Source organism: Megascapheus bottae, chromosome 3 (genome assembly GCF_031878675.1).
Source record: "Megascapheus bottae isolate mThoBot1 chromosome 3, mThoBot2.hap1, whole genome shotgun sequence".
In the NCBI taxonomy this organism is placed as follows: Eukaryota; Metazoa; Chordata; class Mammalia; order Rodentia; family Geomyidae; genus Megascapheus; species Megascapheus bottae.
Genome location: NC_143511.1, coordinates 59,093,705 through 59,104,904, shown reverse-complemented (window position 1 = coordinate 59,104,904; position 11,200 = coordinate 59,093,705). Strand labels below are relative to the sequence as shown.

General features: G+C 51.7%; 2 protein-coding genes across 2 annotated transcripts in view; one reads left to right on the top strand and one right to left on the bottom strand.

Annotated features, from left to right (window-relative positions):
- The first annotated feature begins 319 nt into the window (after positions 1-319).
- Enho (energy homeostasis associated) lies at positions 320-2,367 on the top strand. Its single transcript, XM_090329126.1, has 2 exons — positions 320-564; positions 1,603-2,367. The coding sequence occupies exon 2, from the start codon at positions 1,763-1,765 to the stop codon at positions 1,991-1,993; it is 231 nt and encodes a 76-aa protein (XP_090185252.1). The 5' UTR covers positions 320-564; positions 1,603-1,762; the 3' UTR covers positions 1,994-2,367.
- Positions 2,368-2,424: 57 nt separating this feature from the next.
- The window catches only part of Dnai1 (dynein axonemal intermediate chain 1), a 64,886-nt gene continuing 56,110 nt past the window's right edge, over positions 2,425-11,200 (bottom strand). The window contains exons 15-20 of the mRNA XM_090330142.1: positions 10,981-11,068; positions 10,252-10,331; positions 8,751-8,899; positions 8,559-8,658; positions 5,375-5,560; positions 2,425-2,734 (exon numbers count right to left, since the gene is read on the bottom strand). Coding sequence (XP_090186268.1) covers positions 2,636-2,734; positions 5,375-5,560; positions 8,559-8,658; positions 8,751-8,899; positions 10,252-10,331; positions 10,981-11,068 — 702 coding nt within the window. The 3' untranslated portion in view covers positions 2,425-2,635. The remainder of the gene's footprint in view (positions 2,735-5,374; positions 5,561-8,558; positions 8,659-8,750; positions 8,900-10,251; positions 10,332-10,980; positions 11,069-11,200) is intronic.

Below are 11,200 nucleotides of genomic sequence, written 5' to 3'. Positions count from 1 at the left end.
CCGGGGCGGTCCCGTCCCACCCCAGCGCTGGACCAATGACGCGCGAGCTGGGCGCGGCCGGCCAATGGAAGCGCGGCAGCGGTGAGGCGATGGCTCCGCCCCCGGCGGGCCGCAGGCGCCGGCCGCTCGGAGGCGGGGCTCGTCCATGTTTTTGCTGCGGGCCGAGCTTGACCGAGCTCCGCCGACGACCGCCCGCCGTCCCGAGCTCAGCCGAACGCAGCCGAACGCAGCCGAGCCCAGCCGAACCCCGCGCCGCTCCCGCCGCCGCCGCCGCCCGAGCGCCTCTGAGCGAGCGCGCGAGCGGCCCCGGCCGCGGGGGAGGCGCCGCCCCAGGGGGAGGAGGTGCCGGCTCGCCGCAGACCGCCCGCGGCAGAGGCCGCCCCGGTCGCGCCGTGGCGGGAGCGGCCGGCGGAGGCTGCGCGGCGGAGCGGGAGGGCTGGGGGAGTGGACGTCGCCCCTGCCCGTCTCCCGCCGCCCCCCGCCCGCAGGCTCCGGAGCCGCAGTCGGCGCCGAGCATCCCGCTGCCCCGGACCTTCCCGCGGGCGCGCACTGGGCTCAACTCAGGTAAGGGAGGGGGGGGTCTTCTACCCACGGGCACGGGGGATCGAGACTTAAGAGACCCGAGATGGAGATAAAGACACAAAGACCCACATCGAGACCGAGACACACAGCCCAGAGGGGGAAGAGACAGACACAAAGGCAGACACATGGGAGACACACAGAACCACGGAGACAGACCCCTCGGAAAAGAGAGACACGTCCACGCGGATAGAGCCAGGAAGAGAACTGATGAAAGATAACACGGGCAGACTGGAAGCAAAACGAAGACACACTCAGACACCAAGAGACGGGGATGCACACAAATGTAAATTAGAGCTATCCAGAGTGACAGGCAGCCACACACAATCATAGAGGTGGCTATGCAGAAGCAGAGGCACACATCCAGCCAGGGAACTGGGAGACATAGCATGCGCGCGTGCACGCGTGTGCACACACACACACACACACACACACACACACCCCTACACCTGACCCTGAAGAACAGTCCCAGGGAGAGACACACCTAAGGACATAGCCTTGGACACACAAAGCCACACATGTTTGCCAGGGCCTCCACAAAGTTCCCTCTGTGCAAGCTGGCACCTCTTCAGGTCTCTTGGGCTTGGCTGGCAGCAATCCTGAAAGAAAGGAGGTACTCTGGCCATACCGAAGCTGGTCACCATTCCCTTCCTGGCTGGAAGCTGAGTAGGCAGGGCCAGGCTGTGCCCACCAAGAGAATGAGATCGAGGATGTCTGCCTGGACCGGGGGTGTAGTGCAGTGCTAGAGTGTTTGCCTAGAATGCTCAAGGCCCTAGGTTCAGTGCCACTAGTGCAAAAGAAAGCCAGAGGTTGGCTGCCCACTCCCGCAGCCTCATCCTGGCTACACCTCCATTCAGGTGCCCAAAGCCAGGCCTGATGAAGGTGTTGCCTTTGTGGGATGTTTAAGTATGCTGGAACCCAAGGTCCTTTGCCAGGAAAACCAACAGTGTGAGAGGGAGCTCTCCCACCCAGCCTTACCCACTTCCTCCCTCATCATCGTCTCCTTTGCTCTGTACCCCCCAGGCTCAGGACTGCAGCTGGTCATCTCCACTGCCTAGGAATCACTGCCTGCATGGACACAACAGCTCCTTGGAAAGCTGGCCCTCCTGGAGTTTCTTCTCGGCATGGGCCTTGTCATTGAAGCAGCTCTGCGATCTGCACTGGTCTGAGGGTGCTGCCCGTCATGGGGGCAGCCATCTCCCAGGGGGCTCTTATTGCCATCGTCTGCAATGGCCTCGTAGGCTTCTTGCTGCTGCTGCTTTGGGTCATTCTCTGCTGGGCCTGCCATTCTCGCTCTGCCGACGCCGATTCTCTCTCTGAATCTAGTCCCAACTCCAGCCCTGGCCCCTGTCCTGAGAAGGCACCACCGCCCCAGAAACCTAGCCATGAAGGCAGCTACTTGCTGCAGCCCTGAACGTCCCTTGGTCTACCCTGGAGCCTGGGACGAGAATCTACCCCATTCAGAGCCTGGAATTAGGACTCCAGAGTTCAGCCAGCCTGGGGTCCACAACTCTTGAGTCCAGCCTGGCTTCAGGAGATAGGTGGTCCTAGATAGAGCAAGCCAGAGTGGGGATTCAGGCGTTGGTGCTAGGGCCAGGGCCACCTGGACTCTGCTCCATCCCAAGGTCCAAGGGCTGGGTTTACCCTTTCCCTAAACTCAGTGCCTCTGGGCCCTCTAGGTTGGGGAAGCAAACTGGAACCCATGGCAATAATGGGAGGGTGTCCAGGCTGGGACCCTCCTCTGGTCCTCCCACCGTTTGCTGGATAATAAATGGAACTATGGCTCTATCCTGAGATTTTTCTCCTTCCTGAGGGCCCCACGGTAACAAAATTAAAGATAGGAGGTGAGCTTTTAAACACAGGTTTATTTGTACACATCAAAAGAGAGAAGTGGTGGTTGAGGGTCAAGTTTGGAAGAAAGGTGTCAGAACCTTTAGGAGAAGGGCCAATGCTGGGACTTGATCAGGGTAGGATCACATATTGGAAGCCAGCATCTGGTACCCAGCCCAGAACCTGGGAATATTCTAGTTCAAGAAAAGGCACAGAGACCAGGCCATCAGATCTTGGTTTTCACTTCCCTCACCAGGTTCAGTAGTTTGTCCAATTTTGCGATCTCCACAGCTGGGCCCTTCTGAACTTCCTGCCCCTTTTTCTCCTGGGAGAGGGAAATATCAGTTGGGGAAAAAATGTAAGGGATGGGCTGCTTCTCTGGGTACCTGCATTTACTTCTTTGCCTAGCCTGCACCTGCCCATTCCCTGTGCAATAATACTGGATCCTTGCCACCGATCCTTTACCTTCTCAGGTTAGGTGACTCGGGCCCAGCTAGGGAGACTACAAAAAAATCATCAGCTCTAGCTGTGAGCTTCAGCTAGATACTGATGCTTCCAGGAGTGGGAGAGGTAACCATTCCCTGAATCCTACAAGGACTAGATATTTAGGTAGGCAGAGCAGAGGCTCTGGGGAGGGACATGATCTGGCTGTTGGGATCTCCTTCTACCAACACAAGTTAACAGATCTGTGCATGGGGAGGGAGAGAGGTCACAGGTGCCTTCACCTAGTGCTCTTACCTAATACGTTCAGGTCAGGTTGGGGGTGGGTTGCCATTTGGAATCAGACCTGCTATGGTGGGCAAAGTGTCTCCTCTCGTATGCATGGGGGCAGATGGGATACCTATGTGATTCTAGGTATTGATGGCTGTGACTGTCCCTCAGAAGAGAAGATTTGCCCTCCCCCGCCCCCCACTTGCAAAGCACTTTGGTGCTTCCACTGGTAAGTTGGGTCCTGAGAAAAAAGGAGTTGGGTTTGTGTCACTCCCTACTGTCCAGTTGTGTCTGGATGTGGGCTATCTTGGAGCAGGCTGGGCAGCTGCTGTTTCCTGCTTTCCCTCTCTCTGATCCACCTGTGCCCACTGTTCACTGACACCTGCCCCAGTCATACCTGGGTCTGCCCAGGGTTACAAGGTAGACAGAGCATGCAGGAGCAGCAGGCCCTTTCCTGGCCTCATCCAGGCTGCTGACACCGTGCACAGCTCAGATTTCCTCCTGCCTTGACCCCCAGCACCACTCCCACATCTGTCCCTGGAAGCCTGTTGCAGCCCAGTACGGAGGACAAGATCTTTTCCTCACTTCCCACATTCCCTCCCAAATGTTCAGTTTCTCTTCTCAGCCTTAACCCTATCCCCTGGGATTTAAGGAACCTGGTTTTTAGTTCTAGCTGTCATTAATTCCCCTCTGACTTTAGGTAAATTCCTTGGTTTTCCAAGCTTCAGTTTCCCATGTATATAATGGTTAGGGAAAGATCGTCCTTTCACTTTTGAAGGCTCCTTGTAGGAAAAGCAGGGAGTCTGTAGCTCACAGAGGAAGGTCTATAGGGATAACCAGAGGACTTCCTTTCATACAAATCATGTGGTTACTGACAGAGAAAGAAATCTCTCAGGAACCTCTAATCTACTCAAGTACTAGCCCCTGAATGTCCCCTCCTCAAGTCCTCTGAGATGAACTCAAGTCCTAGCTATGACTGGTCCTCGGGAGTTAGAACTGCGGGAGATTCCTGCCTCCCCAGGTCAGGGTGAGTAGAGCTCCCATCCATTTCTACCACCCTCACGGTGTCATGGCTGTTTTTCTCCCCACAAGTGACCATCTTCCCAGAGGGCTGTCCAGCTCTGCCAGCTTAAGCCTGCTGCTCTTGCATTAAATGAGGAACAGATTTTATCTGTTCCACAAACTGCTGCCTCCTTCCCCCTCCTGAGGCCAACTAGCTGAGCTCGGCTAAGAGATCAGACCACGCCCTGCTCCCCCCACCGCCTAAAAGCCCACCACAGCCTCTGGGCCACAGCTGCAGGCGCTTAACAGCCTTTTGAGTATTTATAGTCAAGTCTACCCCCTCCTCCAGCTGGCTACAATTACAGCCCGGCCATACTCCTGGTCCTGGTGGGGAACAGACCAAGGCAGGCTGGAGCAGTGGGGAATGGTCCCTGTGCTGGATGGAGGCATGGTAGGGAGAAGTCAGTAGCTGAAAGAGACAGGCCTCTGCTCCTGCCTCAAATTGCAGTAAATGCCTCAAATTGCAAACAGGAGGTAGACATCAGGGCAACTTGGCCCAACCCTGACCCTGGTCCAGAACCTGGCAGAAAGCAAAGTGCCATTTTCTATTTTCTCATAGAAAAGGACAGAGCTCACCTCTTGCTTCTAGGCTGTAAATTTAAGTTGGGTGCTGGGGTCTTGTGGTGTGAATTCTGGAGTCTTAAGTCTGGATTTGGACTCAGGGCTTTAGATCATGGCTGTGTATTCTGTGGTCTATTCAGGGTACTTGGGCTCTGGGCAGGGTCTCCTAACCATCAGAGACCACGGAAACGAGTTCAAAAGGAGGACTGCATAGCGCTGACCTAGTTACCCTCTTCACAGCTCATTTATTTCCTTCCCTGTGTAAATCTGCAGCTCCCATCTCAGAGACCATTGAAGCTTGCATAGGCAAGCCCAGTCTTGGCTGAGCCTGGGCTACTTGTCCTGCCCACAGCATCTTCCACTCCCAACCAGACAATGATGCCCTCATTCATACCTCCTCTAGGATTAGGCCTACTTGTTGACTGGGTACCTACACAGTTAACAGAGCAGCATGCCAACAGTGATCTGTTTCTTCACAAACCTGGTTCTCCTCTTAGCTTCTTCATTCTGCCAGTGATAGATCATCCTTATCTTGGATCCTCTAAGCCAGAAACCTGGGGCTCCTCCCACTTCACTTATCCTCATCAGCTCCTTTCTCTCTCATGGCAGCCCAAACTCCCAGAGCCCATACCTTTGGCATCTTGCGCAAGTTAGGTGAGAGTTTGAGGCAGATGATGTGTCCACGGTCGTCACCCACAATGATGATAGGGTAGATGGGGTTGAACTTCACGTGGGTGATCTTATTCTTCTTTTTGGCTACCACGGGCTGGTTGCAGATGGCTTCATACTTGTTGATGGCCAGGTCAAACACATGAGCCTATGGAGAGGTTGGTGGCATCCACTTTGAGGTCCCCCACCACCTCAGAACTAATTCCTTGAACTCTTTAGAGATACTAAAGCAGGCTAATGGTTAGCAACCAGAGCTGGAGGGAGTGGTAGAAGAAATTTTGTGTGTCTGCTCATGTTTTGCTCATGGTTAAGGGAGTGAGACTGAAAGTTTAGTGGCATTTTTTTTATGTATGTCCCAATCCTGGTAATTGAACTCAGAGGCTGGACTCGGTCCTGGAGCAGTTTTTCCCCAAGGTGAGCACTCTACCATGTGAGCCATAGTTCTAGTTCAGGTTTTTGAGGTAGTTAATTAGAGATAAGAGTCTTGCAGATTTTCCTGCCCAGGCTAGCTTTGAACCACAATCCTCAGATCTCAGCCTCCTGAGTAGCTAGGATTACAGGCGTGTGTAAGCAACCAGTACCTAATATTAGGGGAAATTTTAAGTGCATGCAGATTGAACAACAGTAGCAGCTACCATTTTTCTAGTCTAATGTAGATTAGACTGGATTACCAAGTACCATATTCTGGACATGCATGTGCAAGGTTATGTCATCCAATTATACCACAACCACTCTATAAGGTGGTTTTGTTATTATCTCTATATGACAAAGGAATTAGAAGCTCTTTGAGGCTAACTTACCAGTAAGTGGCAGAGCCATGTTTATCTTGGATAATAGATGTAAAGTGTTCAGACTGCTCTTGACATATAAGTGCTCAATACATGTTTGATGTCATCTTTGCCACACTCAGATGTCCAAACCACTCTCAACTCTTGCCCTGCCAACTATGGTAGCCTCCTACCTGACTCTCTCTCTGCACTCTTGCCCTTCTGCAGCTCATTCCCATGCAATAGCCAGACGCTCCTTTAAAAACATTAAAAATCTGGCCAAGAGTATGGCCTACTGGTAGAGTGCTTGCCTAGCATGCATGAAGATCCGGGTTCAATTCCTTGGTACCACATACATAGAAAAAAAGCTGGAAGTGGTGCTGAGGCTCAAGTGGTAGAGCTGTAGCCTTGAGAAAGTCCAAGGACAGTGCTCAGGCCCTGAGCTCAAGCCCAGGACTGGAAAAAACCAACAACAACAACAACAACAAAAAACCCATTAAAAATCCTCCTGGAGTTTCCTCACTCTCACCTCATGCTCCCCCCCTTTGCTCTCCCCACTCCACTCCAGCCACACCAACTTGCCGTTCCTGAAGCCCTTCAAGCATAGTCCTACCTCAGGGTGCTTAGACCAACTTTTCTTCAGTGTGAACTGTCCTCTACTCCATCTTCCTAAGACTGGCTCCCTGTTATTCAGCTCTCAGCTTGCATGTCACCTCTTCAAATAAGACTTTCTTGACCACTCTTTAAAAAAAAAATTCTGTTCTATCTGTCTGTACCTTTCTAACTTGAAATTGGGTCTATGTAGCTTAGTCGGGCTTCCAACTCTCAATCTTCCTGCCTCAGCCTCCCCCAAGTGCTGGAACTGTAAGAGTAAGCTACCACGTCCTGCCCCTCTCTTCTGGTGCCAGTCCTGGGGCTTGAACACAGGGCAAAGGCACTATCCCTGACCTTTTATGCCCAAGGTTAGTGTACTACAACTGGAACCACAGCTCCACTTTAAGCTTTTTGGTGTTTAATTGGAGATAAAGAGACCTCCCTGCTTGGGCTGGCTTTGAGTCATGATCCTCAGATCTCAGCCTCCTGAGTAGCTAGGATTACAGGCCTGAGTCTGCAGTGCCCAGCCCTCTCTTTTTAATAAAACATCTTTATCAAGATGTAATTAGCCTATGATAGATATCTGCCACCCATTTAAGGCATACAGTTCAAGTGTTTCCATATATTCATTCCATTAATATCACCAGATTTAGATTGTTTTCATTGCTCCAAAACAAACTTTGTACCCACTAGCTGTCACTCTCCATTTTCTCCCAACCTGCTTAGGCCTCTGCAACCACAAATCTACTTTCCATCTCTATAGATTTGCCTCTTTTGAACATATCATATACTAGGATACTAGGCAAATCTACTTTGAACATATATATATATATGTATATATATATATATATGGAATTATACAATGTATGTCCTTTTGTATCTGGCTTATTTTACATACCATAAAGTTTTCAAGAATCATCCATGTTGTAGGATGTATCCGTATGTCATTCTTTGTCCTTATTGAATAGTAATACCTTTGTAAATTCAGTATGTTTACACATGCATCAGTTGATTGTCACAGTTGTGTCATTCTCTGGCTATTACAAATAATGCCGCTATAAACATTTGTATTCACACATTGCCCTTTCCAAATCCCCTGCTCTTAACGCCATGGAAATTTTAATGTTGCTTTTTGTCTTGCCCTTCACTATTAGAGAAGCCCCATAAGCGCAGGGCCTGAATCACCAGGGCTAGCTTTGAGTGGGCATCGCAGTTGGCCCTTAGTAAGCTTCTATTTAGGGAATGGATGACTGACTGACTTTAGGGTGATGCCTTAATCACTATATTCTTTCTTTGGGGCAGCAGAAGCTTTTCCATTTATATCAAAGTCCATAAGGAAAACAGGTTTGTATGTAAGAATGTTCTCATTTCTAAGCTTTTGCTATTTCTCCAGTGTTGAAGCAATCCCTTCCATTTTTGCCTCACTGAAGCCCCTTTAGAGTCTACTTGCACGCTTCCAGAAATGAAGACCTCAATATCTTATAGACACTGTTGCAGTAACAGATCAGTCGTGGTTCATAAGCTTTTCTTTAGCTGAAGCTGGCCCATGTCACCCTATACCTCCCTTTCCAGGGGCCTCAGAAAAGATAACTGCTTGATGACATCGCATCACCCAGAGTTCTTCCTCCACTGAAACCAACACCCCTTTCCCTCCTCGAGGCCCCTTGCAATGAATGACTCATCTTTTGAGAATACAAGTCTTTAGGTCCCACTTTGCCTACTGACTTGAGATACCTTATCAGATCTCTAGTAGGGGCTCAGCAGAAGGAAGAAGGGGTCACTCACCTTCCCATCAGTGGTGACTGCGGCAAACACAGTGGAAGAGTATGGTGCCCAGGCCACATCCCCTACGGCCGAGTTCAGGTCATAGATGAACATGGGGGTTCTGCAGTAGTGAAGAAAGGAAGCCCATGACACAGGGGGCTGGCTCACAGTGCCAGAGCGCAGGCGAGGGCTCAGGGCAAGGCCGGGCCTCACTTGACAGTGTGGTCCCAGATCTTCACTGTCCAGTCAGAACTACAGGACATGAAGATCTTGGTGTGGTATGGGTTCCAGGTCACAGCATCCACTGCCATGTTGTGGGCATCATAGGTGTCTAGGAATTGGCTGGAGTAGGCTTTAGAGCACTGAAACAAGGATGGAAATAGAGTGAGCAGCCACCCTTTCATAGAGGGCCTGAAGGATCTAAACCCAAGCCTGCCCCCCGCATTCTCTCTTTTTTTGCCAGTCCTGGGGCATGAACTCAGGGCCTGCTTGGGCTTTCTCAAGGCTAGAGTTCTACCACTTGAGCCACATTACCACTTAACTCAGGGCCTGAGCACTAACTACCCTTGGCTTTCTTAAACCTAACGCTCTACCACTTGAGCCATAGCACCGCTTCTAGCCTTTTCTATGTATGTGGTACAAAGGAATCAAACCTGGGTCTTTGTGCATGCTAGACAAGTACTCTACCACTAGGCCAAACTCCCAGCCCTGCTTTTCTGTCCTTACCCCACATCGCTAGCATAACTGAGCTGTTGCCAAGCCTCTGGCTGCTTTTCCCCCCTCCATTCCCCCAGAGAGAAGGGAGGTATGTAGGGGTTGTGGGCTGGGTTGAGTATGGAGCTTTCCTGGAGAGTGAGGGAAAGTGGCTGAGCCCTATCAGCAAAGGGCAGAGCTGGTCTCAGGCCCTGGAGAAGGAGAGGCCGTATCATTTTTTTAGGCCAGTGCCTGTGAATAGAAAGAGCTCTGGGTCCACCACTTTATGGGCAACATCCTGCCCACCTAGTGCAGGCTAGAGGCATGGAACCTGGGGTGCACTTGAAGCCCATTAGCCCATCTCCCATTCAGTTTCTGGCCCAGTCAGTGAGCCTCTCCCCCTCCCTAAGGGAGACAGAGTGACAGATTTGTCTCTACTTTCTCTCTAGCAAGCTGGGGAGGCCACGGGAAGGGGGAGAGAGGGGGGTGGGGACCTCTTTTGCATTCAGACCAGCTCTGGCTGGGCCTCAGGGGCTCCCGGGAGGCTGCCTGTAATTAACATTCTGAGTCTCTGAGCCTAAGAAAAGCTTGCAGCCAGAGCTATTTCTGGATGGATGGAGGTTCAGAGGGATGTTCACCTACTAACACTGAGACACTGCTGACACAGGCGGTGAGGTTGTGTCCTGCCCTCGGGGATGCACTGGTATTAGAGATCAATCTGCATGTTACCTGGCTTTCAAAGCCCAACTGAGTTCAGATTTCCTCCACAAAGTATGCCCAGAATGTTTCTATTCCCCCAATCCTCATTTCCAGGAAAGGACGGACGGGCCAGAGAAGAGGGCTTAAAGTTACCCTCTAGATTGCCCTTTGCCGCCTATAACGCTCTTCCTACCACCCAAGCAGATTAAGAAATTCTCCCCGAATTGATGAGCACTGAGATGTGTCAGAACAGCATTCATTGGGATGGGTACTCAAGTCCAAGTAGGCCTGCAAAGAGCTGCCGGGGGCAGAAGTGCCTCACCTTATAGATTTTCCCCTCCTCTGTGCCTACTAGGAACAAGTAGTCGATCTCTCGGTGGAAGTCGAAAGCAGTGCCACAGCCTTGGGAGAAGAAGGAGTAGCCTTAGCCCAGTTCTCTGAGGGAGCCTTCTGCCCTACCCCAGCTGAGCCAGAAGCGTCAGCCTGTGACAGAATGAGCTATGAACCTGGGTCCCAGGGAGGCCTGGGACAAGGCTAAGTAAACACAAATTGGCACTTTGGCTTGCTTGTCCAGGACACTTAGGATTCTGCAACCGGCCAGGGGTTCTGCAGACAGGAATGAGGGGCTGGGTAAACAAGGCAGGGATTGAGTTAAACAGGGTCAGGGTCAGGGTAAACAGGGATGGGGTCTGCAAACAGGGAAGTGGTCTGTGCAAATAGGGATACGGTCTGCATAAACAAGGCAGGAACTGAGTAAACAGGGACTGGATCTGGGTAAACAGGGCCCAGATCTGCATAAACAGGGAGGGGACGGATCTGCATAACAGCACCTGATCTGCATAAACAAGAACTGGGTCTGCAAATGGGAAAAGGAACTGGAGAGGGTTTGCAAGTGGCCAAGGGCATGGGCTAACAGACTTTCCCCCCTCTGCGCCCGTCTGGGCTCCAGCCTAAGTCTGGGAGGGAGTTCTGGGAAGGGGAGGTCTCTTGCTGACTCTCGGAGGACGAGCTGCCTGGCTGGGCCCGGAGGCAAGAGGGATGGGGTTCCTACCCACAGTGTGCAACTGCAATCCCTCAGGAATCTCTGTGGTGCTGCCTTCCACCTTCAACTTGATGACATCTGTGTGAACCAGCTCACTCTGCAGTGAGAGAGGGCAGGAAGGGGAATGAGAGTTGGGCTAGGTCAGCAGGGCTGGGAGATTCCTTCTCCATTAACTCCTCCATCCAGTCCTCTGCCTACCCCACCCCCAACCTGTACAACCATCTGAAAA

What these genes read in the sequence shown, in the direction of transcription:
- Enho (XM_090329126.1), top strand. Translation starts at nt 1,763, where the DNA reads ATGGGGGCAGCCATCTCCCAGGGGGCTCTTATTGCCATCGTCTGCAAT.